This window comes from Cydia amplana, chromosome Z (assembly GCF_948474715.1).
Source record: "Cydia amplana chromosome Z, ilCydAmpl1.1, whole genome shotgun sequence".
Classification (NCBI taxonomy): domain Eukaryota; kingdom Metazoa; phylum Arthropoda; class Insecta; order Lepidoptera; family Tortricidae; genus Cydia; species Cydia amplana.
In genome coordinates, this window is record NC_086096.1 from 13,744,575 (window position 1) to 13,771,297 (window position 26,723).

A 26,723-nucleotide genomic window follows, 5' to 3' on the forward strand; every position below is an offset into this window, starting at 1 on the left:
CAACGATAAACACTTTTACACTTTCTCACCATATACCATTGTAACAAGGCGAAAAATTAAATGTAGTGTAAATAAGACCTAGCTCGATAATACCGTAATATTAATCCATCACCAAAAAATTTACATAAGTACTATGCCAAATATGCTAAATGCTAAGTATCAAAATATTTATAGAGCACCAACCTCCTAATTTGTTTACATTTGGTTACGACCTACTTGTAAACATTGCAGTTTTTCGTTATACAACGCTACACGTCGACTTCGCACATTGTCGAAATTATTTACGAGCATAAATAATAGTTGGCGGACCTCACTCAGTATAGACATTATTAATATTATTTAAAATAAACCCGAACAATTTGAATGAATGACATAAATTGACAACTGACTTTTAGCTTTTTTTTAACCGCCTTCAAAAAAAAAAGGAGGTTCTCAGTTTGACCCGTATGTATGTATGTATGTATGTATGTATGTATGTATGTATGTATATTTGTTCGCGATTATCTCGCGTTTGGCTGAACCGATTTTGATGCGGTTTTCAGAAAAGTGTTTCTTACATTCTGGAGAAGGTTTTAGTATACATAGATCTGAGCTGATGCTGAACCCTGGCTGTACCTAGTGGAACTCAGGTTTGGTGCAACATAGGCTCACGCTGTTTTGGTCATCCGACACGCCTTGATGAGCACTTGGGAGAGCAAGTACCCAAGATAGAGCTGATGCTGAACCCTGGCTGTACCTAGTGGAACTCGGGATGTACCTAGTGGAACTCAGGTTTGGTGCAACATAGGCCCACGCTGTTTTGGTCATCCGTCTCATCTTGATGAGCACTTGGGAGAGCAGTACCCAAGATAGAGCTGATGCTGAACCCTGGCTGTACCTAGTGGAACTCAGGTTTGGTGCAACATAGGCCAACGCTATTTTCGCCATCTGTCACATCTTGATGAGCACTTGGGAGAGCAGTACCCAAGATAGAGCTGATGCACCAAACCACCCTGGCTGGCAGGGTTAACCCTGGCTGTGCCTAGTGGAACTCAAGTTTGGTGCAACATAGGCCCACGCTATTTTGGTCATCCGTCACATCTTGAGGAGCACTTGGGAGAGCAGTATCCAAGACAGAGCTGATGCTGAACCCTGGCTGTACTTAGGGGAACTCAGGTTTGGTGCAACATAGGCCCACGCTGTTTTGGCCATCCGACACGCCTTGATGAGCACTTGGGAGAGCAGTACCCAAGATAGAGCTGATGCTGAACCCTGGCTGTATCTAGTGGAACTCGGGATGTACCTAGTGGAACTCAGGTTTGGTGCAACATAGGCCCACGCTGTTTTGGTCATCCGTCTCATCTTGATGAGCACTTGGGAGAGCAGTACCCAAGATAGAGCTGATGCTAAACCTTGGCTGTACCTAGTGGAACTCAGGTTTGGTGCAACATAGGCCAACGCTATTTTGGCCATCCGTCACATCTTGATGAGCACTTGGGAGAGCAGTACCCAAGATAGAGCTGATGCACCAAACCACCCTGGTTGGCAGGGTTCACCCTGGCTGTACCTAGTGGAACTCAAGTTTGGTGCAACATAGGCCCACGCTAGTTTGGTCATCCGTCACATCTTGATGAGCACTTGGGAGAGCAGTATCCAAGACAGAGCTGATGCTGAACCCTGGCTGTACTTAGTGGAACTCAGGTTTGGTGCAACATAGGCCCACGCTATTTTGGTCATCCATCACATCATGATGAGCACTTGGGAGAGCAGTACCCAAGATAGAGCTGATGCTGAACCCTGGCTGTACCTAGTGGAACTCAGGTTTGGTGCAACATAGGCCCACGCTATTTTGGTCATCCGTCACATCTTGATGAGCACTTGGGAGAGCAGTACCCAAAATAGAGCTGATGCTGAACCCTTGCTGTACCTAGTGGAACTCAGGTTTGGTGCAACATAGGCCCACGCTATTTTGGTAATCTGTCACATCTTGATGAGCACTTGGGAGAGCAGTACCCAAGATAGAGCTGATGCTGAACCCTTGCTGTACCTAGTGGAACTTAGGTTTGGTGCAACATAGGCACACTTTGTTTTGGTTAACCGACTTGTCGTCGTGTGCCTATGTTGCGGAGTTCCACTAGGTGGGTCGATGAACTTTTTTCTAACTGCCTTTAAAAAAAGGACGTTCTCAGTTTGACCCGTATGTATGTACGTATGTATGTGTGTATGTTTGTTCGTGATTATCTCGCGTTTGGCTGAACCGATTTTGATGCGGTTTTCAGAAAAGTGTTTGTTACATTCTGGAGAAGGTTTTAGTGTACAGTACATGGATGGTTTGAAAAACCAATTGGACCCGGTAGGTGGCCATGCTATCGGTATACCTACAAACAAATTTATGTTGCTAAAACCGATTTAGATAAAATAGTGGGAGTGGGAGTCGGACTCGGACTGGGACTGGGAATGGGAGTGGGAGGAATATACATACAAATCGTTTAGCTCCAAAACGTCATATTATGTTGTGTCGCGATTATCATCAAGTTAGGCCATCACCAACATTAGTAGACTAAATGGAGAGCCTAACAAACTAGTATTTTAGCCCAAAACCTAAAATAAATGAAGTATATATCTACCTATCACTAAAAAGTAAAAAATAAAATAAAATAAACAAAAAATAATTAAAAAATTAAAAATAAACAAAAATAAAACCAAAATAAAATAACTTAATATAATATCTTTTTAAAAAAAAGGGAACCGCCTTCAAAAAACCAACCCACTGAAAAGTACAAAATAATTTTTATATGGCACCCCTTTACGTGTCCAGTCCCTATCCCACGGCGTAAAGCAATTTTTTGCCAAAAAGTAATTAATACCTAATAATAAGAAAATTAATAATCATCCGGGTAATTACTTAGTTTTTGAAGGCGGTGCCAAACCAACAAAAACAGTCTTTACTATCAATCAGAAAAACAATACGAGTACGTAGTACCTACAAGAACTAAATTAATGAGTAAACTAAGTATGTCTTTATAATGCAAGTAAGTACAGCGTTCTTCGTTGTCTAAAATATCGGTTCTCAAACATTTTGGTTTGGCACCGACTTCAAAAACTAAGTAATTACCCGGATGATTATTAATTTTCTTATTATTAGGTATTAATTACTTTTTGGCAAAAAATTGCGTTACGCCGTGGGATAGGGACTGGACACGTAAAGGGGTGCCATATAAAAATTATTTTGTACTTTTCAGTGGGTTGGTTTTTTGAAGGCGGTTCCCTTTTTTTTAAAAAGATATTATATTAAGTTATTTTATTTTGGTTTTATTTTTGTTTATTTTTAATTTTTTAATTATTTTTTAATCATAGACAATTGGTGATACAATAAGGAAATATCTGTCAACAATTTTTATACTACTCTTTGAGCCAGACTCTAGCCGTAACACACTACCGCATCGCACAGCGACCTTGGTGCGGTGCGGTGGTGTGCTAAGGCTATTATAATATGTTTCATACTTGGTCAACCCGATCTTGACAGTAGAAAAAGGCGGCAAATTTGAAAAATGTAGGCGAGAATGGATATCGTCCCATAGAAAATTTGAATTTAGTTGCCAAGCGGACCCCAGGCTCCCATGAGCCGTGGCAAAATGCCGGGACAACGCGAGGAAAGAAGGAAGAAGAAGAAAATTAGAATTTCGCGTTTTTTTTACTGACAAGATTTGGTTGACCAGCTATATTTATAACTATACTTCTTAAACCTCTACAAAAGCGTTATTATACTACTCTTTGAGCAAAACTTAGGTAACTAAACGCCAACTGTCAACACATTTTTTTTTGCCTGTGGTTAGTTTACAGTAAAGCTCTGGCAACTCTTACTCTGACATAAATGTCTCATCGTTTGCGGCCGCCTCTGGCTATAATTAGAAAGCTCTTTATGTGTTTATAAGTTTAATAAATCGCTTTATTAAAGTAGAAATAGTACTTACATTTATATTAGTTTGCAACTAACTAAAACAATGACCTGGGGATTCGTCACTTGTGGCCCTAACGAGGCTCTCGTAGTGTCTGGTGAGTACCTACTTATCAACGCACGCTACAGTTTTCCTGTTTGGTTCACTATTTTTCAAATAAGATTCGTAAAACACACCAATCTGCAATCCCTTAGCTATTTAAGAGTCTAATTGTAAGCCCTGCAAACGTAATGTGAAAACGATGAATTTCATAATTTTTTTTAGTCTAAATAATCAGTCAGCATTGCGAACGATATTTCTGCTTATTTATTGATTCAGATGCGTTTAAATGTGCATGAATATTTTTCGTTATTACATCTTTGAACTAGCAAAGTCTGACATTCTGGTTCTGGAACTCTGAGTAACCACTTTCTGTTCATATGCGAAATATCGTATTTACCAATAACTCAATGAATAAAATACTGTTTTAAATATAAGCAGCTTATCATATATTTTTAATAAATATATATACTTTAAGAGTGTAGAACCTACACAAATCGAACTTGAACCTTTAGAATTGAATGTATTCTCCTTCACAATAAGATCATATTAATTTGGTATTGCAGTGATATAGGTTATAAGTATTATTTTAAAGTTTTAGCCCTTTTTCTACTATTATTAATCATCCTTAACTAGCACAAAAATCCCAATGGTTAGGCAATGGTATCTGGGTGAATCAACTTTATAGTGTCACTTGTTGACAAGTTTACTTTACCCTGGACAACTCAAAGGATTGCTCAAAGGTTAACTGGAAGAGATCCCTTAAAGGGATAAGTTCGCCTTTGTACTAATGACGAATGTTATTTTTCCTGTTTTGTTCTGATTTTTGTACAATAAAGTGTTTTACTACTACTAGGTACAACTCTTAAAACCTGGTTTTATGGTATTTAAATTTAGTTCTTGTGGTAGTAAGTATAAGCCATTTCCATATTGTGCCATTTACTAAGCAGATTACTAGAATGTGATACAGCATTTCTTCTAACAAACTTGGACAATGGGACAGAATAACAACATACACACTCATGATAACCATCCTTAGTAATCATTGCCTAACTAAAACTAATTCAATAGTCCAATAAGACTTACCTATTATTACACTACAAGGTGCATAATTCTCATTTAGTCCGCATTTGAATACATGTGAGTCACACACACAACTGCCCCACCCAACCTATCATTGACATTCAAGTACACTATGTTTTTATATTTGTAGTTTGACAATATTAAAGCAACTAGTAATTTTCAATTTTTTTTTAAATGCAGTTGATATACAGACTGCAGAAGTGCCTAAAGTGTCAGATTGGACCATCTTTATAGGTCCCCCTTTTAGCTTCAATAACAATACATATTATAAAACAAAGTCCCCTTCCGCATCTGTCTGTATGTTCGCGATAAACTCAAAAACTACTGAACGGATTTTCATGCGGTTTTCACCTATCAATAGAGTGATTCTTGAGGAAGGTTTAGGTGTATAATTTGGAAAGGTTTTGTGTAAATTAGTTGAACTACCCATGCGAAGCCAGGCGGGTCGCTAGTTAGCTATAAACCATAGTATCTCCCATTCTCAAATAACGTAACAAAAAGAGATATGTCACTATATGAAGAACAATTACACTGTAGCAGATACTTTTTAACAGTAACTGCAGAGATATATCTCTATTTAGAACAGTATTCCAAGGTGGAGATAAGAGACTTTTTAACATGTTGTTTATACCGCTACTATTAGTGCTGACTGTACACCTAAACCACATTGTAGAGTTACTTTATAGCAAACCAAATTTGAACCCTATCCCCGAGTGTGATAGTTGATTATAAAAGACTAGAGAAAGCAGCTTGATTACAGCATCAAACCCAAAAACTGTCTTTCTCTTACATAGTTGCAATATTGACTTATTGTCACATTGACTATTTTAATACTTACTTAACATAATTTTTGTGAGACACTGACATCACTACGAAAAGCTCAATCTATACCCCCAAACGCGTTAGTTCCGCGTTGCCAAAGTCCCAGTCGCAATTTCCCCCATTTTATGTTTTAACCAATCGTTTATTTTTTTCCCCAACGTGTAATGTTTTAACGGTAGTCACACTAAATCAATAGGTAGGTAGGTTAGGTTCGTTAGGTAGCTTATTCAGATGCCCGAAGGTCAAACCGCCCAGAAATAGGACGTGGGGCTCCTGATGTCTAGTTAAGTTGTGAACGGAATAAAACTCTCTCGAACTGATCTAGCTACTCATCACTACACCTTATAAAACAAAGTTTCCCGCCGCGTCTGTCTGTTTGTGTGTTTGTATGTTCGCGATAACCTCAAAAACTACTGAACGGATTTTCATACGGTTTTCACCTATTGATAGAGTGATTCTTGAGGAAGGTTTGTGTGTAATTTGTTAACCCGTGCGAAGCCGGGGCGGCTCGCTAGTATTCAATATATTAAACTGCTGGGTCAACATTGACAATTGTGAAATAACCAGAGCCCGGAATTCTCGTAGCATTTTTGAGCCGTCATCCTTCTCGTTTATCGACTAATAAACTTTGGATACCAACTTTTTACCAATTTCCTAAAAGTTGGTATCCAAAGGTTATCTCGAAGAAATCGCTCATTCGCGATAAGACTCCATGTTGTTTACTTCTACTCGTAATCATATTTTAAATATTGTATTCTGTATTTATCGATATACTATGTATAATCGGAAGTCGATAAACGAGAAGTCCCTATGACAGCTCAAAAATGCTACGAGAATTCCGGGCTCTGGAAATAACATTGTCCCCTAAACAAAACAGGATCCAATTCCGTTGTTTGACTTCTCTCTCAATCACACATATAATAATAGTAAGTACCTAAACTATAGACTTTAAGTAGATAATTATGCTCTATCCATGCTGTGAATTGGCATTGAAGAATTTTGTACTTACATAACATAGTATTAGAAGTGTGTTTTGTACACTATGACCTTTATAAACGAATCATGCAATCCTTTATATGAATCATGGTTGTCTGTTACAATTTTATCGCTTGCCTATTGTTTATTTCTCAAGTTATAAAGGCAAGATAAGAAATTTGACTCTTAAATGTGCTTGATATATGTATTAGTCATCTTTAACATGGTTAAAACTATGATATTCTTTCTAATACAGGTGTTAAAGGGACCAATGTCATTATTTAATGTGCTTTGCGTTTTATTCATTAGTGGGGTGGACAGATGCTCGAGGTCAGTACTCAATAAACTGTGGTGGATCTACTTTTATGCGCCAAGTTGATGTGATTGGCCTAATTGCCGAATAACGAATGACGTAACCGTTATATTAACGCAGAAACTAGCATTATATTACAACAGCCGGGCTAGCACATGATTAGCGCGACAGTATCTCGCGGCAAGATAGACTACCCGTACCCGTCCCTCTTTTATTAACATAGATAGAAAAAGACGGGTAGTCTATCTCGCCGCGAGATACTGTCGCGCTAATCATGTGCTAGGGGTGCAGCTAGCGCTATAAAAATACATTTGGTGAATTAAGGCGGTTAGAGGTTTATTTTTAATCATGCAGGTGAATGCAAAATTAAACACATCTTCGATAAGATTTAATTTTCCCTAGCAGACTTTTTTTACAAAATTAACACGCAAATTAAACATGAGTTCAATATGAACGTGACCTCTCGCATCCAGAGTGATCACATAGCTCGTTACACTATTTCAAACTATTTACTATCAAATATGTTGTGTTGTTGTACGGAAGCGAAAGAGGTATGTCAGGATCGTAGCAAATGGAAATCCGTGGTCTCTGCCTACCCCTCCGGGAAATAGGCGTGATTATATGTATGTATGTATGTCTGTAAATTTGCAGGATGCTGTTACTCGAAGCCCCTGCTGGTGCCGGGGGGCCGCGCGTTCGTGTGGCCCTCCATCCAGCGCGTGCAGCGGATATCGCTGAACACCATGACGCTGCAGGTGGAATCGCCCACCGTCTACACGAGCCAAGGCGTGCCGATATCTGTCACAGGAATAGCGCAGGTCATTAGGATTATTTACATTTTTTTTTATAATAAATAGATCGGCGATTGGCTCTAGTCACACCTGATGGAAAGTGAAGACAGAGCCTAAGATGGAGCTCACCGGTTCAGTAATAGCCTATTCACCTATTATGCCTATTTAATGCGTATTTCTTTATAAATAGTACTTTAGAACATAACAACATTTATAAAATAATATCATAAGTCGTAACCATCAATAACGGAGCTAGAAATTATTAAAGAGCCAAGGCGTCGTAAAATTTAGTTGTAGTAATTTGTATCCATTACTATTACCCGCGTAGCTTTTTGTCGGCATACTTAAGCTATGTAACATTATCGTATGACATTGAAGAACGTGATTATTCATTCACTAAATATGCATTTTTAAATGTTATCTGGACTGGACTTGAAAAAATAGACTAGACTACAAAAATATTATTGTAGGTATTGCCGTTTCGAATAGGAACCATTACCTCAATGAAATTTAAATTATAAATACTCAAGAAAAACTTACCCTAAAACACAAAAAGACGTACCTATCCTTGCTAAAAGAATGATCGTTACGTTTCAGGTTAAGATACAAGGTCAGAACGCCGAGATGCTGCTGTCAGCATGCGAGCAGTTCCTGGGGAAGTCGGAGCAGGAGATACAGCATATAGCCCTCGTGACCCTGGAAGGTCACCAGCGTGCTATTATGGGCTCCATGACAGTCGAGGAGATCTATAAGGACAGAAAAATGTTCTCCAAAAAGGTTATTCGATTTTATTTAGCTGCATTGCTACAAATCAGAATAATTGGGACGATCAATGGGTAGCTCTTTCGCTATGTGAACAAGAAAAAAAATATTTTCATTGAGGTTTAGTTGATATTAGGTACATTACAATTATATTATAAGATAGGTATTATTGTTTTTGTGTTAAGATCGCAACAGGCATACAAACCCTCATATGGTAGGTATGTTATTTATTTCATTAAGTAGATTGATAAATACATTATAAGATATTTAATTATTATTTAAAATGTGTAACAATGATTTTCAGGTTTTTGAAGTGGCTTCAAGTGATTTAATCAACATGGGCATCACAGTGGTTTCCTACACCCTTAAAGACATAAGAGACGAAGAGGTATGTTTTACACAATACATTAAAAGTTCATTTCGATAATTTAGTAATTTCAACTGTTACCATGCTATTAAACGGACCCCAAATTTGTCTCAATACATGTAAGTCTTCTCGTTTAAGTGACATTAATTACAAAATAAACCTTAGTGTAAGATATATACCTTTGCTACATCTCTATTCGGCTACACCGCTGGTCGCGGTGTACCGCAAATAATTATTAATAGTATCTCTAGAGTATAGAGTACATTGAGTTTGATTCGACGATATTTGTAGTTTCATTCTCCGCTCAGCGCTGTGCGCCGTGTAATATGTAAAATTAGTAACACTAGAAACAATTGAGTAGCATGTTTTTCTATTTCATCGTGGCTAAAGGAAGCTAAGGTATGTCGAGTTGCAAGTGATATTGGCGCATTATTTGGATATTTGTAATGTGTTCATAATTCATATATATATGTATGGTATTGAGCTTCTATAATTATATATCGCATACGTATACATGTTTCCATTCATTGAATTTATTTCAAATGCTATGGATAATCATTTTTAATGCTATTTTACTATCAATATGATAAGCAATAAATTGTGTATGTATGCTACTACAAAAATACCAATAGGTTACCTACCTTCCTAAGGTTACAGAAAAAAATACTACCAATAATGAACTTCAACATAGGATTTTAAATTCAAGATACAATAGACAAAACATAATGGAGGTTTTATATAAATAATATAATATAGGTACAAGACAGGTTGAACGTGTGAGTATTGAGTTGAATACTTTAGTGGTAAATTAATGCCGATAGATATATGCGTAGAAAATAAAAATAAATATTTTCCTATAAAGTCAACATACGACTGTGGACAAATCTATACACTCAAGAGCTAATAGGCACACATCAATGCCATAATGGGAGCATTAAGTGCCTATGTATTTGTTGTATACATATTTAATTGCTATGGGTTTGAGATACCAATACTATTGATAGATTGACACCATTGTGAGAGATCTTTCGTTTAGAATAGCACCCCATTACCAGTTAACTGTCAATTCGTAAATCTTATTGCAAAGACACCACCTATGGTCCGTCAAGAGTGTTGCTGTTAGTACTGCAGGTGCCCATTTCTCTAACTGTAGGTATTGGACTAATATTATCCGCATGGGTTACCATGAAAACACAACTGTCAAGACGCCAGAGTTGTTGCGAGCCCTATTGGATTTGTTTTTGTCTCTTTTTGTGTCTCGCTAAATTAGAGCAATAGAAAAGTGAAATAACGAATTATGGAGAAAAAAAGTTCTACATAGTGGTACGGGATTTGACCCTGACTGACCCATTAAAAAATCTAACGCTCTGTGAACTAGTTTTGTTTACCGTCTAGACAAAAATAATCCATAAATACTATATCTCTCCGTTTGTATCCAAAGTAGTATCCGTTGCTTTTGGATCAGGCCGCATACTCCCTGTATATCTTTATTTAACATTACATTCACTGGTTTAGTTTAAGAGATAATTTGCAACTTCGCTTCTAGATGGTATTACATGAGATATGTATTTTATTGTATATACCTATAATAGATTTATATAGTATTTATTACATATGGCTTAGATGAGTGAATAATTAATTGTTTTATGGTTATAGAGTGAAAAGCATGGCCGTTTCTCACTATTCATCACAGAAATTCCCAGGAAAAAACTCCGAATAATATTTAGTAAATACTAAACTGAGTTGCAGGGATAATGAACTTTTTGAGAGAGAGTGGAGTTATTAATTGAGTTTATTATGCTGCACACACAAATCCCACTTTTCCTGGGATAAGCTTTAATTTGTTGTAGGGTTTGATTGTCCTACAGTCACCTGCAATAAATGTTATACAACAAAGGCCGCAAAACTATCTGACAGGATCTTATTTGTAGAGCCATAAGAGCGTGTCACATATTTTTGCGGCCTTCGAAGAGTAACATAACATTGCAGGTGACTGTACACTGCACTGACCAAAACTGAGCACACAAGTGTGGTGTGTTTCATAAATTTGAGTTTGATTGAATTTACTGATTAATCAGTGATGTAACATTGATTGAAATGTTCTTTATAATTGAATCTCGTAAAATAAAATACGACAAAGCTTTAAGTTATTATTTCAATAATCATTACAAGGTTGTTGGTTATCTTAAGCGTAGCTAAAAGTGATTGTGTTATACGTTCAATCAAAATAAGGATTTTTTAACGTAAATAATGCAACTTTTATGGCGTGCAGGACTGTCATGTCAGAATATAATAAATATATGTATAGTAAATAGTTCTGTCTGTCAAAACTTTTTTGTTGGTAATTCTTTGTTTCAATCTTGTTTGGCCGGTAATCCATTCATAATATAACGTGGCCACCTAATTGTAAACACCAAACTCCAAGATATAAAAAAACTTGTTAAACCCATGTCTGAAATACTTTTATATTCAAATTACTGTGCTAGTACTAATATTACGCTCAAATATTTAAATAAGTCATAATTAATTAATTAATTGTACCTTCACTGCACGTGGAGCAATAACACGTGGGACGTGGGGGGTGTCCCGCTTTCAGGTGCCACTTTATTATGACCCCACGTGCCACCAAGGACAAATACCACTAGGTAACAAATAACCAAATATGTTTATATCAGTGTAACAATTTTAAATTCGTGTACCTACTACTATCGAATCAGTACCGGTGGCGGGGCGTCCATGGAACTCGAACTAGGTACCTTAACACATTCACTGCCACTCGACCGTCATACAAGTTTGTTCCTAGGCCACGCTCCCTGGCAGTGAATGCGTTAACCTATATAAGAGGTATCAAATAAAATGTAGATAGAATTATGTAGTTCCTGCTTGCTCAACGAATATGTTTGATGCTTCGTCAGTCGCCATTGACCGCTGACATTCGAGGTTTTAAATAATAGCAACAGATTTGTTATCAAGTGTTAGTAGCAAACTGACTATGTTTTACGGCACCCAGGGCTACTTGAAAGCGCTGGGCATGGCGCGGACGGCGGAGGTGAAGCGCGACGCGCGCATCGGCGAGGCGGAGGCGCAGGCCGAGGCCAAGATCAAGGAGGCCATGGCCGAGGAGCAGCGAATGGCCTCGCGCTTCTTAAATGACACCGAAATAGCAAAGGCGCAGCGTGACTTCGAACTCAAAAAGGCAGCTTACGACGTTGAAGTTCAAACTAAAAAGGTACGAGATTGCGAAACTTACTCCCACGTTCTTTTTTATATATACATTTTTTTCTGCACTCTTCCATTTTTATCACATTTTGAAAGATCATTCATCATCATCTTCCTCGCGTTGTCCCGGCATTTTGCCACGGCTCATGGGAGCCTGGGGTCCGCTTGGCAACTAATCCTAGTAATTGACGTGGGCACTAGTTTTTACGAAAGCGACTGCCATCTGACCTTCCAACCCAGAGGGTAAACTAGGCCCGTATTAGGATTAGTCCGGTTTCCTCACAATGTTTTCCTTCACCGAAAAGCGACTGGTAAATATCAAATGATATTTCGTACATAAGTTCCGAAAAACTCATTGGTACGAGCCGGGGTTCGAACCCGCGACCTCTGGATTGCAAGTCGCACGCTCTTACCGCTAGGCCACCAGCGCTTCTTCTTCTTTGAAAGATCATTCATCATTAATGCGAAAACTGACACATTTAGGAGATCATTGTCACAATGATATGCATGTCATTATTTTTCCCTCCGCAACATGTTATTTACTCGTATATTAGCAATATTTGGTCAATATTTTATTTAATTGTAGGCCGAGGCTGAAATGGCCTACGAACTACAAGCAGCCAAAACGAAGCAGAGAATCAAAGAGGAGCAAATGCAGATCGCGGTGGTGGAACGTACGCAAGAGATCGCCGTTCAGAAGTGGGAGGTGCAGAGGCGCGAGAAAGAACTCGAGGCTACCGTCCGCAGGTCGGTGATGTTTTAAAAAATTATTAATTTGAAAATAAAGTATGTATTTCGTAATATTAACCTTTTGGACGCCAATGACCGATATATTCGCACCGTAGGTTCAACGCCAAAGACCACAGAGCAACATAGACCTACGTGCATATGCATAAAGTTCATTTTCAGTTTTAATTCGGTGACGTGGCGTCTGCGTGACAGCTTTTGTGTTTGACACGGCGTCGAAAATGTTAAATACATACAATTTTGTTGTTACTTAAATTTTGAACATCTTTTACGCCTGTAACCCTTTTTTCCTTAACACATTCACTGCCAGGAACCCACCTGGTGGGCGCTCGTGAACTTTGCTCAGATTGCTTGCTTGCTTTGGGCGGGTTGTTTTATATACACAGCTATAGACGACCGGTTTCTGGGGTAGTGTGTCGTTTTTTGTCTGGCAATGAATGTGTTAATAGAGGTCTCGTGTCTCCCAACACCATTATTCATTTAAACTATAAAATTCCTAATTTGGTTTACTTTAACTCTAAAAAGAAATGGGTAAATGCATTGTAACCCTGACGAAAGGCTAAACCGTTCCGTTGTTTCAGGCCCGCCGAAGCGGAGAAGTTCAAGCTGGAGAAACTGGCGGAGGCGCACAGGCTGAAGACCGTGCTGGAGGCCGAGGCCGCTGCGGAGGCCGTCAAAGTTCGGGGAGAGGTCTGTGTCGCTGCCGCTCTTGTACAGTTACCTAAACTCACAGAACATATTAAAGAGGTTAGAATGGCTATCGCGCGCAGTATGTATCGGAATCGGTGTCGCCGCTCGTTCCTCTCCACATTTACTAACACTCGCGCAACGGTAGTAAAAACTTGTGTGCGTGGTGAATGGATACACCTCCTTTAGACAGATTTGATGTCTGGCTTCTTAATCTGAAGGTTATTGTGGCGCAAAAGGCATGTTTACTTCGTTTTTAGGTCAGCGCGGGCGAGTAGCATGTGAGCGTTTGCTCAAAACCGGCGGCGACACGTACCCTGCTCGCATCGCCATTCTAACTTGTTCTGTGCCTAAACTATTAGCTTAGCACTCCTGCACACATTGTTACATGCTGGGGTGCTAAGCTAATTGTTTTGCTGACTGTACATTGCCATTATATATTTTATGTTACATACGGGTATGCACTCCTCAGTCACACTTTGTATGTTGGGGGTCACTTATTCCAGCAGCAGCTCGTCGGTAGCCTCTGGTAACGTAATATTGCAAATTTCTGGGCCGAGTTAAAATTGTGTCCTTTTTTATATACACTGAAGAACAATTAATTTTTCCTTGAAGACGCTAACAATAACACTAATAACATAAGCGATTCACGGGGCAAGGAAAGAGTCCAACCAATCTTTTACGTTTTAGTTACAGATGTAGTTTTCTGTTGTCAAGGCCCGATGCTCTCGTGAATTGACTTGAACTAATGTAACTCTCCTTTCGTTCGAACGCCCAAATGTGTCGTCACAAATGGGCGCCTTTTATCCCTTGGTTAACAGTCTACTGTTGCATATTGCGGTACAGCTGTGACACGAGCCTGGTTTTAGAAACGATAATGTCAGCATATGTTAATATTGTAGGCCGAAGCATACGCCATCAAAGCGAAGGCGGCGGCTGACGCGGAGCAGATGGCCAAGAAGGCCGAGGCCTGGAAGGAGTACGGATCCGCCGCCATGGTCGACATGATGCTCGAGACATTGCCCAAGGTGAGACGCGCCAGATGCTTTATTTGCTTTGATCTCGGACTGTCTAGAACACAAAATGACTGGTGTAATATTTTGCCTATATCTCTTTTAGTCTACATCGCAAACGGTCTAGAACACAAAATGACCACATATAGGTAGGTTAGGTTGGTTAGGTATCTTCAAATGGCCGAAGGCCAAACCGCACAGAAATAGGAGCCCCGCGCAGCGGGGCTCCGTCGACATCGCTAACGTAAAGATAAACCGAGGAAATGTAGGTAAATAAAGGTCTAAATAATTGTAGTCATTTTGTGTTCTAGACCGTTTGCGATGTAGACTAAAAGGGATATAGGCAAAATATTACACTAGTCATTTCGTGTTCTAGACAGTCCGAGACCAACCCCAAAATCTAGTGGTATATATGACACCGTAAGATTGTGAACCCTACCGTCAGTTTATAATTTAACTAGCAAGATTATAATCTGACGAGTGTTTACAATTTTACGGTGACATATATAATCTCAGCCTTATAAAGGCGTAAGTTATAAAATGTAAAGTAAACAACAGCGACACAGTATGATGGAGAGAAAAAAAGAAACGATCGATACATATCACAATCTTAAAAGTAAAGGTAACATCTATCCTGGATTCTTTTCTGTCAAAATTTATTTCCCACACGAATGATCGTGTTTGCGTGTGTAGGTGGCAGCGGAGGTGGCGGCGCCACTGTCGCAGGCGCGTAAGGTGACCATGGTGTCGTGCGGCGGCGGCGAGGTGGGCGCGGCCAAGCTCACGGGCGAGGTGCTCAGCATCGTGCAGTGCATCCCCGAGCTCGTCAAGGGCGTCACCGGCGTCGACATCTCCAAGGTCAGTCTTCACACCAGCCAACGGCCGCGGACACCAGATTATGAAGCGTTTACAAGCACCCTTATCACGAGTTCACAGTGACACGCCTCACACGACCATATTCGCTAGCGACTGCACTCACAATGCAGACATTGGTGCAAGCGAGGTGCACAAACACATCAACGCTGGCCGTGTCGCATGATTCGTGATGATTTTGTTGCTTTAAAATAAAATTGCCCAAATGGTTTTAACGTAAGCCCACTTAAGGTGACTGTAGAGGTGGGTAAATTTTCAGATTCTGTCAATTTACCCCATTTCACACACAAGCGCACTTCACGCACACTACCTCACTTTACTGGGACAGGTCATTGACCCATCAAGTTTTTTTAAGATTGCGTTTTGAGTTTAGTGTTAACCACTGACCTCTTTTGAGGAACAGAAACTGTAAAAACGTTCCATTGAAAGAAGAAAGAGAAACAATACATTAAATCTTGCTCTCCTTGTCTGTTCATGTCACACGTGACGTATTTAAATTCTAATTTATACTGGGTCAACCAAATCTTGTCAGTAAATAGGGACAAAAAAAACTATACTCATCCTTTTCTTTTCGGTGCTAGTACTAGTGTAAGACAAAGATAGTATGATTCTCTCTGTCTATGTTTGAAATCAAACAGACCTTTGACACACTATAATTCATTTGATTGTTAACTATTTTCTGCATATTATGGCTTTGTCGAGATACGCGTTTTGTAAAGTTAAACCGAATAAACCCAGATGTCATTAAGTCAGATGTAAAATGTTATTTACTACTCTATACGGTTATTCATAAGGCGAAAAATCAATTCAATTAAAAATTTAAATAAATAAAGTTTCGGCAGGGTGGAAATTTAATTAAGGCCGACAAAATAAAATTTAATAATATATGTCGGCTGATGTACCCCTAAGATCTTTACAGATTTACTTGTACGAGTATCCTATATTCGCTATTTATTTTGCTATTAAATTTATAAAATTAAAATAAATAATTAAATATTATACTGGCATTCCACCGCTATTATTTCAGTGCTGAACTGATTATCTTCGATCGTAGCCTTGATGATGTAGTTGTACTTACACTTACGGCGGTAGGAGCGGCAATGAACCCCGCGCAGCGTAGAACGAGAGGTGCGTTGGGATAAGTGCATATACATATAATTCTTCGTGCGTCTGTCTGTCTGTCCGTCCGTCTGTCACAGTCTATTTTCTCCGAAACTACTGGACCAATTCAGTTGAAATTTGGCACACATATGTAAATTTGGCACACAAATGTAAATTTGTGACCCAAAGATGGACGTGTAACGTAAATAAAATGTATTTTAGAGGATTTGAAATACGGTAGCCATTTTTGGGGGGGGTAAATGAAAAAATTAAAAAATATGTTTTTTAAACTATATAGTGTTACATATCAAATAAAAGAGCTCATTGTAAGAATCTCAAACATAACTTTTTTTATAATTTTAGGATTAATAGTTCAGCAGTTATTCATGAAAATAGGCAAAAAATGATCATTCTCCGCCCACTTTCTCCGAAACAACTGGATCTAAAATTTTGAAAAAAATACACAAAGTAGTTCTTTACCTATATATGTCAGGAAAATCTATAAGAAATGTGCAGTCAAGCGTGAGACGGACTTAATATACGGAACCCTTAGAATGCGAGTCCGACTCGCACTTGTTTTTGTTTAGCTCTTATTAGGTTTAAGGAGTTTTATGAGTGAAAAAAGAAGTTTTTTGTTTTATGTGCCCGCGTTATTGCCGATCGATTGTGTTTTAAACGATAATTAGACAAAAAAACTTGTTTTTCACCCAACGAATATAGATCCCCATGACACATCTTCCAAGTCGCCTTTGGATAGGCTTAATTTTAAAAATAATTGAAATAATGTTCTATATCATTCATACTTGCAAAAAAAGACTAAAAATAATTTACGTGACCAATGCTTATTATTAGTAAATATCTTACAATTTAATATCTGATATATCACACGATACAAAAAAATGGCCGCAAAGTTAAAAGTTTATTTATTTACGTTACTAGTCCATCTTTGGATCACCGACTCTTTGTCATATGTGAAAAATGTGTACCAAATTTCAATTGAATTAGTCTATTAGGGGCAGACACACGAGTGATCTTAAAAGGGATTTTTTTCTTGAATGATTTGTATGTACTTACCCCAACGCACCTCACGTTCCACGCGGCGCAGCGTAATCAGTAAGTACCTAATAATTAGTGCCCGACCGAAACACAAATTTCTGTATATATAAATATTGTTGTCCTACTTGCTCGCCAACTTTTGGTCTTTGTCACATAGTTTAGTTTCATAATACGAAGTACTATTTCGTATGTTTCGGCCAGGCCGAAAGATTCGGCCGTTTTTTGGCCGAAACCGAAACTACGGCCGAAACATGATTTTATGGCCGAAACCGAATCTTCGGTCGGACACTACGAATAATCACAATGGTCTTAAGTACCACAGACCCTACTGTCGCTTAAGTCCTTTATGCCAATCTCTGCCTATTAGAACTTATAAAAAAAAAAGAAACCGAGTAATTATATCCAACTACCGAACCTGCTTACAAATTTTCTCGAGATATTTGAGAAATGTGATATGCAAAGGAGAACATTCGAACAAACGAAAGTATTTTTGCCCAAGCTGAAACGGAGACCTTCGCCTACGCTCGGTCAGTGATGGTTTAGGTACAGTCAGCTGCAGGTCACCCCTGCATAGAAGATTGTATGCAGGGGTGGTACCTTTTCTCTGCAGCTGACTGTACACCTATAAAAAATTGTTGTACTTGCTGCAATTTTATACCGGTACCGTACTTTATATTTCAACAGGTATAGTACCTTCAAAACGAAGCGGTATTGATAAATAATAACGGTACCGTACCGCCTATAAATAATAATAATAATTCAGCCTATATACAGGGTGGTCCAAACCTTGACGTCCAAAAATTTTTTTTTAGATTCCTCACGTCGTGGGCTATCAGAATATACCCCATGTATGTTAGCCGATTTTTCGTAGTTATCGAGTTATGATTTTTTTTTACTTTTAACTTTTCATATGAAATTCCGGGGTTCCCATACAGAGTGGCTAAAAAATAACTGCATTTCCGTTGCCAGGGAGGTTTTGGGATTATACTGAGCAACTTTTACAATGGGGCCAACCCCGAAACCGCGAAAAAAAATTACCCTTCCATAGAAAATGGACTAGCCAAAATGTATAAAAAGCCAATTTTTTTTTCGCGGTTTCGGGGTTGGTCCCATAATAAAAGTTGCTCAGTATAATCCCAACACCTCCCTGGCAACGGAATGCAGTTATTTTTCAGCCACTCTGTATGGGAACCCCGGAATTTCATAGGAATAAGAATAAGAATAGAATAAGAATAAGAATTGTTTATTGCCACATACATGAACATAAAATAGAGTTAGAATTACTTACATAATAAAATAAAACAGTTGTTATCATATACAAAACAAAAGTGAGAAGATCTTTGTATTAGGCACAGGGTTCCAGTCTCAGCGTGTGCCGGGCCTAGGTGCCCGGCGCTGGTTTTCAGACCGGTCCCAGACTAAGGACGGTCGGAGAATATTAAAAAGCTTAAAGCTAAAAATCATAAGGAAAAGTTAAAAGCTTAAAAAATCATAACTTGAAAACTACGAAAAATCGGCTAACATACATATGGGGTACATTATGATAGCCCACGATTTTTGGACGTCACGGTTTGGACCACCCTGTATAGACAATAATCTCAACGCTAGCCCAATGCGGATTGGGGACTTCACACACAGCTTTGAATTTCTTCGCAAATGTATGCACTACGAGTATGCAGGTTTCCTCACGATGTTTCCTCCTTCACCGAAAAGCTAGTGGTAAATATCAAATGATATTTCGTACATAAGTTCCGAAAAACTCATTGGTACGAGCCAGGATACCAATGAGTTTTTCCTTACCGCTTATACCGTAAAGAAATAATGCAGTCTCTGCTTTGCACGATTATTGTGTGGACATAATTCTTATAATCACCGAAACATACATACCTCTACGCACAGAATGTCATTGAAATAAAACATTGTTTTTTATAGTAAATTAATATAACATTCGATTTATACACATAACAATAAGCAGGCCAGGCCGCAGCGATATTGGCCTGTAAGCTTCATCTCGGTCTCCAAATCCGCAAAACTCGCTGGTACTAAATGCTGGTCTTGCCGTTATTAATTATCTTGATTCTTGAAGATTATCAGAACAGCACGTTACGTAATCGCATACATAGACGGAACGAACGTCAACAAAGTAGGTGTAGACACTGCAAGTCTTTAGGTATTAAACGAATTACGCTTCGTATTAATAGATGAGTAATATTTAAATGAACATATAATATTCTCTAACATAAATACAAGATTACAATTAATTGAAATCCAAAGTCATTGACGTACAGAAGTCATATACATTTTTATAATGACGCAAAATTGATACCAGCATAATGAAAATCAATCCCAATCAGTAAAACGAGTCTTTAAACTTTTTTCATTTTAAGCGGGTTTTGAAGGAACAAGTTACTTAAATTCGATTGTAATCGTATTGTTTTAGGATAATTTACTGCTGTTTTCGACCGTTACGACCCGTAAATAACAACAACTCACATTTAAAATTTGACTGGAGCTCGACGTGATTATATTTATTTACCCTATTTTATGAAATACAATTTATCTACTGGTATACATTTTCGTATGCGTATATGATGAAATGTCTTTATTAATGTCAAAAACGAGCTATGACGATGTACACGTCTGCTTCGATGCAAGGCCAACGGCCATCTGACTCGAAGAAGAGTTTTGAGTGATGTCGTCAATGTATGGAAATTATACGAAAGTTTACATTTGGGATTGAATTTCTGTGTTGTATTTGTGAGTAAAAATATAAGTAGATAATAATCTGGTAGTTTAGTTATCTAGCCTTCAAAATCCCACAACAACTCAATTACTGTCAAAGACAAAACTGTAATGCGTCTTGCTCAAACGGAACTCCATATTTTGATTTTTGGACACTTTTAGTGTCGATTTGTAGAGAATTACAGGAAATAAAAAAAAATATGGCGTGAAGAGCCGGTACACGGCTTCTTCGTGAACAGATTGGCGTATAATTTAATGCAGTTATTAATCATTCATTGAACAAATTGATTGCACAAAGTGAGGTCTAAATCGAAAACGTCATATACCGTCCCCTTAAGGGCCGATACAGACGAACTACGTAGTAGGAACTCCTAAAAATCTAAATTCCTGTCTTTCCAATTAAGTCCGACTCGTATGCTCAAAGTACAGCCCCTCAGTACGGGACTAGTATCAGGAACTTGTGTAGGTGAAAAAAAGGAGGGGAAGCAACTTGTCAAGTGGATATTTCCCAAGCTTTTCTCACCTTTGTGCCCCATTGTGCAGTTGTACGCCCATACATTGTACGGGCAACCTGGCGGTCTAGCATGAGTTGCGTTCTCGCGCGCGACTCCATACATCTTGCGCGACTTCAAGTATGGCCTCGCGCGCGAGAACGCAACTCATGCTAGATCGCCTGAGTAACATAAACCAAACCACATCGCCGTCGCACTTAGAAAACCATATCTAGTCAACATTTGGGCCACCATTTCTATAGAAAACATCGAGTTTTCGATGTTAATCACATAATAATAGTTTTTCGTATGTCTTGCACCTTTAAAAGTATGGTCAGACGTAATAAAATATGTATATTAAAGTTTAAATCGCTTGAGCACCATGAGTGTGGTGTGATTTACTTGCATTCATGTTTCACTTAGTTTTTAAATGTTAAGAATAGCGCTGTCTGCGTTTTCCTTATCGGTTTACCTAATCGCATTGAACAGCCGTGCAAGGCCCTGTAATTCATTATTGCGTTACTGTATCACACGACACCAGACGGTTGAAATGCGTTTAATTAAACTGTGCTGAATGAGTTTTCTATGCCAATTAATTTTCACACCACGGAATTATAATTATTCACTTCGTGATACTTTTATTCCAAATGGATCTTATGTCCTTACTTAATACGCGACCAAACCTCTTATCACGTAACTATGTTTATGAATACTTATTTGTGTCTTGACCTCATTATGCAAATGTTTATGTACCTCATCTACATGTTTTCACTCCATTACGTCATACATTCCTTATCACATCGCATTAATTTAATACTATCTGTTTTCTCGTGGATTCTATTTTTTTCCACATTACTAAACCGCAAGCGCTACTTTAGTTGTACGGTTTTGATTTTACACTCTTCTAGCTGTTTGATCTAGATCTAGTTTAGAAAAAAACTACAAGTCGAGCACGAACTACCGCACTAATTGCTATCAATAAATTGTCACTAATAACTTTACTACCCTAACTTAGTGGTTCTTAAGTCTTAACAAAATAGCTGTACATATGTTGTATTACTTGTATATGTATAATATGTGCACCGCCGCTACGTGTAACAAACTAACTAACTAGGTGGTAGTCGGGCGCACAACTGTCACTTTCATTTTCATCCTACAGTTGGATCTGGCCGCTAACAATTTTACTGTCACGAACAGAATGTAACATAGAGCTAGACCAAGATAAGTCTGCAACGGTTTAAAATAGCACACGCAGTGCAAGTGTTATTTTAAACGTCAAACTTCTATGAAACAATGACGTGTAAATAACACTTGCAATATGTGTGCTATCAAAATTGATGCAGGCTTGTCTTGGTGTAACTCTATCAATATTCAAAATTCATTGTGAGATTTCTAGTTTTCCTTTTCGTTAAGGTACAATTTTTGGCGGTTAGACCCACCCAGATGGGGAGATAATATGGTGGTTCCGTATTCGTTGCTTTCATTTCCATTTAAAGGCATGTTAGGATTGTTAGGCATGGAAACAACATCAGTGTAAGCCGCTATTGACTCCTATGGCACGTGATATGTTAATATTTATTGGCTCCGTGCTGAAGCTAAATTCAGTTCAGTTAAGGTGTAGATTCATATACGGATTTAGCATTACACGTGATTATGCTACAATGCTTGTATGATCGACGAATCAAGCCACCTAGTCTGCGCTTATGATATTCGTGGATTGAAACACAATTATTTATCTGCATCGACTTTTTATACTCAAGTATTCCCAAAAGTGGAAAATGTTATCTGTTTGTATTTAAATTAAGTGAAGTTGAAACAGAATCATATAATATGATTCAGCCTATTTACGTCCCACTGCTGGGCACAGGCTTTCTCTTATGCAGAGAGATTGGGTTATAGCCCTCACGCTGGGATTCAAGTTTTATTAATTAGGATTTTACCTAAATATTTTCTTCCGTGTCGGGTTTACGTTATCTGTCAATGGCTCACCTTGTAATTTGATTCTTCTACGTATTTTAAATAGTTTTTGATAAAAAATCATGTTACTGTCCGTTTCCATGCCTTTACTGCTTTTTTCTATTCATTTAAGTGCTCGCTATAAGTAGACTGAACTACTGTATAAGCTGGGCTTTACCTTGGGGCGTTGCCAAAGAGCTTCAACGAAAGTTGGAAACAACAAGAGCGACTACTTACCAATACTATCGCGCTAAGCATATCTTAGGTGATTACATTATTCATCATGCAATTGTATAACTTGAAATGTATAAACGTGACTTTATTTTTAAAAGATAAAAGTGAAGATGTGTTTAGCGAAGTTCTTTATTCCACACATTCAATGAGTGCTTTTGTCGCATTTCAATGTAAAGCCAAGCCGCGAAACATCAAACAAATAACTTGCAATAGTTGCAATATTGTAATGAATCAGACAACAGCAAAGGTTAAAGCGAGCACTTAATCATTTGGCACCACTGACAATCCAACCTCTAGACTGAGCTAAGACCAATTCTTTCATGAAACCGATGCTGCCAAAAATACGGGGGTGCGGGGGGACGAGGTGAGCGAATCCCGTGCCGTGATTGGTCCGTTCAAAGACACGGACCAATCACGGCACGGGATTGACTCGAAGATGGAGTAACGCTACCGTATGTGTGGCAGAGGGGGTAGCGCGACTATGCTATGTCTAGAGGTTGGATTGTCTGTGTTTGGCACTAACTGTCGCTTCTGTGACTAACCCGATGTGGGGTGGCGGTAGGCGGTCGCGGAGCCCCCGGCGGCGCCCACGCCGACCCCGTCGCAGCGCGGAGACTCCGCGCGGAAGGCACGATAACTGGCACTCTCCACGCAACCTTTGTATGCTCATCGAGGTAAGGCATGCACCCATTAAGCCTCGTCTTCATAGTGCGCGCCAAACCATCGAACATTGGCTCGCGCGGCAGCCGCGCGAGCCAATGTTCGATAGCTTGCCGCGCGATATGGAGACGGGGCTTTATACTTTCCTTCGGTCCACATATGACAAACATTGAGCATATTACCCCACATTTTGAGTTTATAAAACTATCTATGGCATTAGCCAAAGCGAAAATCTTGTTTCCAAATGACAAGAGTGCTCAATATTTTCAAGAATGCTTGCACAATGTACTGTCGAGTTCACAAACGTCTTTACTATCCAACGTTCCAAAAATATATTTACACACTGACAATAAGGTCGTGTATATAAATTTTTGAAACGTTGACTTGTAAAGATGTTTGTGAACTCGATCGTACATAGGTACCTGCTAATGGTGAAGCGTCATGATTATATTATAGATATTGTTTCTCCTCTCATTTGTCGGAACGAAGAAAAGGACATTTATAAGCGTTTCGTCGTTTGTTTACTTATATTACGTTTCATCTCATAAAGCTATAGTTTGCATGTCTTGTAGTTTTATTTATTTAATAGTAATAAACACATTAACAAATGGTATCACAACCTCAGGAGTGTTAATGCATGGTTCTGTATTTATTCTACAAATATTTTTCCTTCCGAATGTAGTTAGAGTAGCTTGTTTTTATTTATAAATGAACTCTGTTATTTTCTAATACATGAATATCTAACACTAACTTAGAAAAACAATACATTTATGGTAGGTTGACTGTTGAAGTACTTGATCACCGGTCGACTTATTTAACCACCCACTTTTTATTTATCTGCGTATTTTTATTAGTATTGAACTGAAATTTTGGCGATAACTACTTACTGGAAACAATTTTTGGCAATTTTTACTTGGTTTAAACAGGTGGGAATAACCATATAATATGTACCTATTATCCTTATTTATTTATATATATGTGTGTGTGTGTGTGTGTAGATATTATTATATAGGTATTGCTAAATGTATAACTTTAGAAGGCTAAAATTAAACGTTTTATATATGAAATATTACAATGATGATCAATTTGATGACCACAAACATCGTCAACATTTGGAGTGCTTTGTTGAGTTCGAAGATGTCTAGTGATGTCTAGTGTCCGCCCTCTATCATACAAAACTTGGGGTCAACATTATTTTCGGCGCATGGAAATCACAACCAACAGTAAAGTTAGTGTAAGGCCTGAGTGGACGCTCGAGTTGGGCGTGCAGCGGGGCGGGGCGTGCGGCGTGCATGTTAAACAAATGCAAACGTATACGAGCGGCCTTAGTACACGCTGCTCAAATTACTTGTGAGCCCGACTCCACGCTGCACGCCCCGCCGAACGCTCCGCTTCGAGCGTTCAATCAGGCCTTACACTTACTCGTCCAGGCAATATAACGAGGTCTCTCTTTACTCTTAATATACTACCCGTTGATATGTGTTGCATTGACACCAAAGTTTCGTAGGTACAGTCGCCATCAGATATATCGGAGCTGCCAAGGTGCTCAAAAATATCTAAACACGCCTTGACAATAGAGGCGTATTCAGACGTTTGTGAACACATTAGCCGCTCCGATATATTTGATGGCGACTGTAGGTACGTTGTTTAAAGCATTTACAACCTACCTTAATAAACCAACAGGCACAACAGCATTTAACAGATTATAACCAAGGGTAGGTATATAGAATCACGAGTCAAGTATCAGAATTGAAAACGCTAAACAAATCTATGGGGCACGCCCTCCGGCCTGAGGGTCTACCGAGATTTCGTTGTGTGCCCCTCTACCTCTTAGTAGCGTATGTTTTAATTAGTACCTAGTACATACCTAACTGATATTGGCGCTACTTATGGTGCTGGATGTAATTTAGTTGCAAAATGTAATTTAAATTAATATAAATTAATACGTTTTTTTCTTGGTCACACTCTCGTCACACTTTAAAGAAAAAAAATTGTATTACCTAAAGTCCCTATGGTCAAAGAAACGATTTTTAATCTACACATATAATGTTATATACCTATTATGACGAGTGAACTTTCCGAACCGGAGAGTTGAAAAAAGAATAACATGCAGTTAGTAGAGAAATACTCGTTTAATTAAGATTAAAATACTCTGTATTAAGATTCTGAACAACGAAATTAATTTTGGCCCGGTAGCCAACTAGGTACCTACGTAGTTTGCATATATTGGGCTATATTTTGATTGAGTTCAAATAATGACATAGCCACATGCAAACGGTTTAATTTTAATAATTGTTTACAGGGTGTGCGCGCTATGTAAGGGCGCAAGAGTCGCCGCACAGCAACAACAGGCAGAAGTAGTTTCGGCAATCTTATATGTTTTATGTTTTCTAATTGTTTCATGATTCATACCTTGTATTTTACTAATGAAGGATCAGAGAATTTATTGTACCTAAGTGCCACTGTCTTGTTTTTTTAATATTTGAGTAACTCATTGTTACCGTTTTGTCAGCGGTTCTCAATCTTTTTTTCTGACGGAACCCTTTTGGAAAGCGAAATACTTGATGGAACCCTACAATACGGTGGCGGCATTGTAAAATTTTTCGAGGCGACTAAAGCATAGTGTTCTAAATTCTTGCGGAACCCCTGCAGGTGTGCCGCGGAACACACTTAGAGTATGGCTGGGCTATATTATTACAATAGGCGGCAATAAGGGCACATTGCTGACGTGCTCTAAAAAATTATATGTATTCTATTCTGGTATACAATGTTGTATTGTTATCTATATCTATGATGACTGTCTCATAAAAACTGAAATATAAAATATAGCTAATTCAAAAAAATTGTAACTTTG

At 38.5% G+C, this 26,723-nt stretch overlaps 1 protein-coding gene across 2 annotated transcripts; it reads left to right on the forward strand.

The window, feature by feature from the left end:
• The first annotated feature begins 3,842 nt into the window (after positions 1 to 3,842).
• On the forward strand, positions 3,843 to 26,350 carry LOC134661176 (flotillin-1). Of its 2 annotated transcripts, XM_063517138.1 has the most exons (11): positions 3,843 to 4,035; positions 7,822 to 7,988; positions 8,559 to 8,738; positions 9,028 to 9,111; positions 12,101 to 12,319; positions 12,896 to 13,056; positions 13,638 to 13,746; positions 14,646 to 14,771; positions 15,450 to 15,614; positions 23,772 to 23,883; positions 26,172 to 26,350. In XM_063517138.1, exons 1-10 carry the CDS (start codon positions 3,984 to 3,986, stop codon positions 23,844 to 23,846), a joined length of 1,338 nt encoding a protein of 445 aa, XP_063373208.1. In that variant the 5' UTR covers positions 3,843 to 3,983; the 3' UTR covers positions 23,847 to 23,883; positions 26,172 to 26,350. The 2 variants fall into 2 exon arrangements, with proteins under 2 accessions (XP_063373208.1, XP_063373209.1); XM_063517139.1 differs by lacking the exon at positions 23,772 to 23,883 and having other exon boundaries at positions 26,172 to 26,349.
• The last annotated feature ends 373 nt before the right edge of the window (positions 26,351 to 26,723 follow it).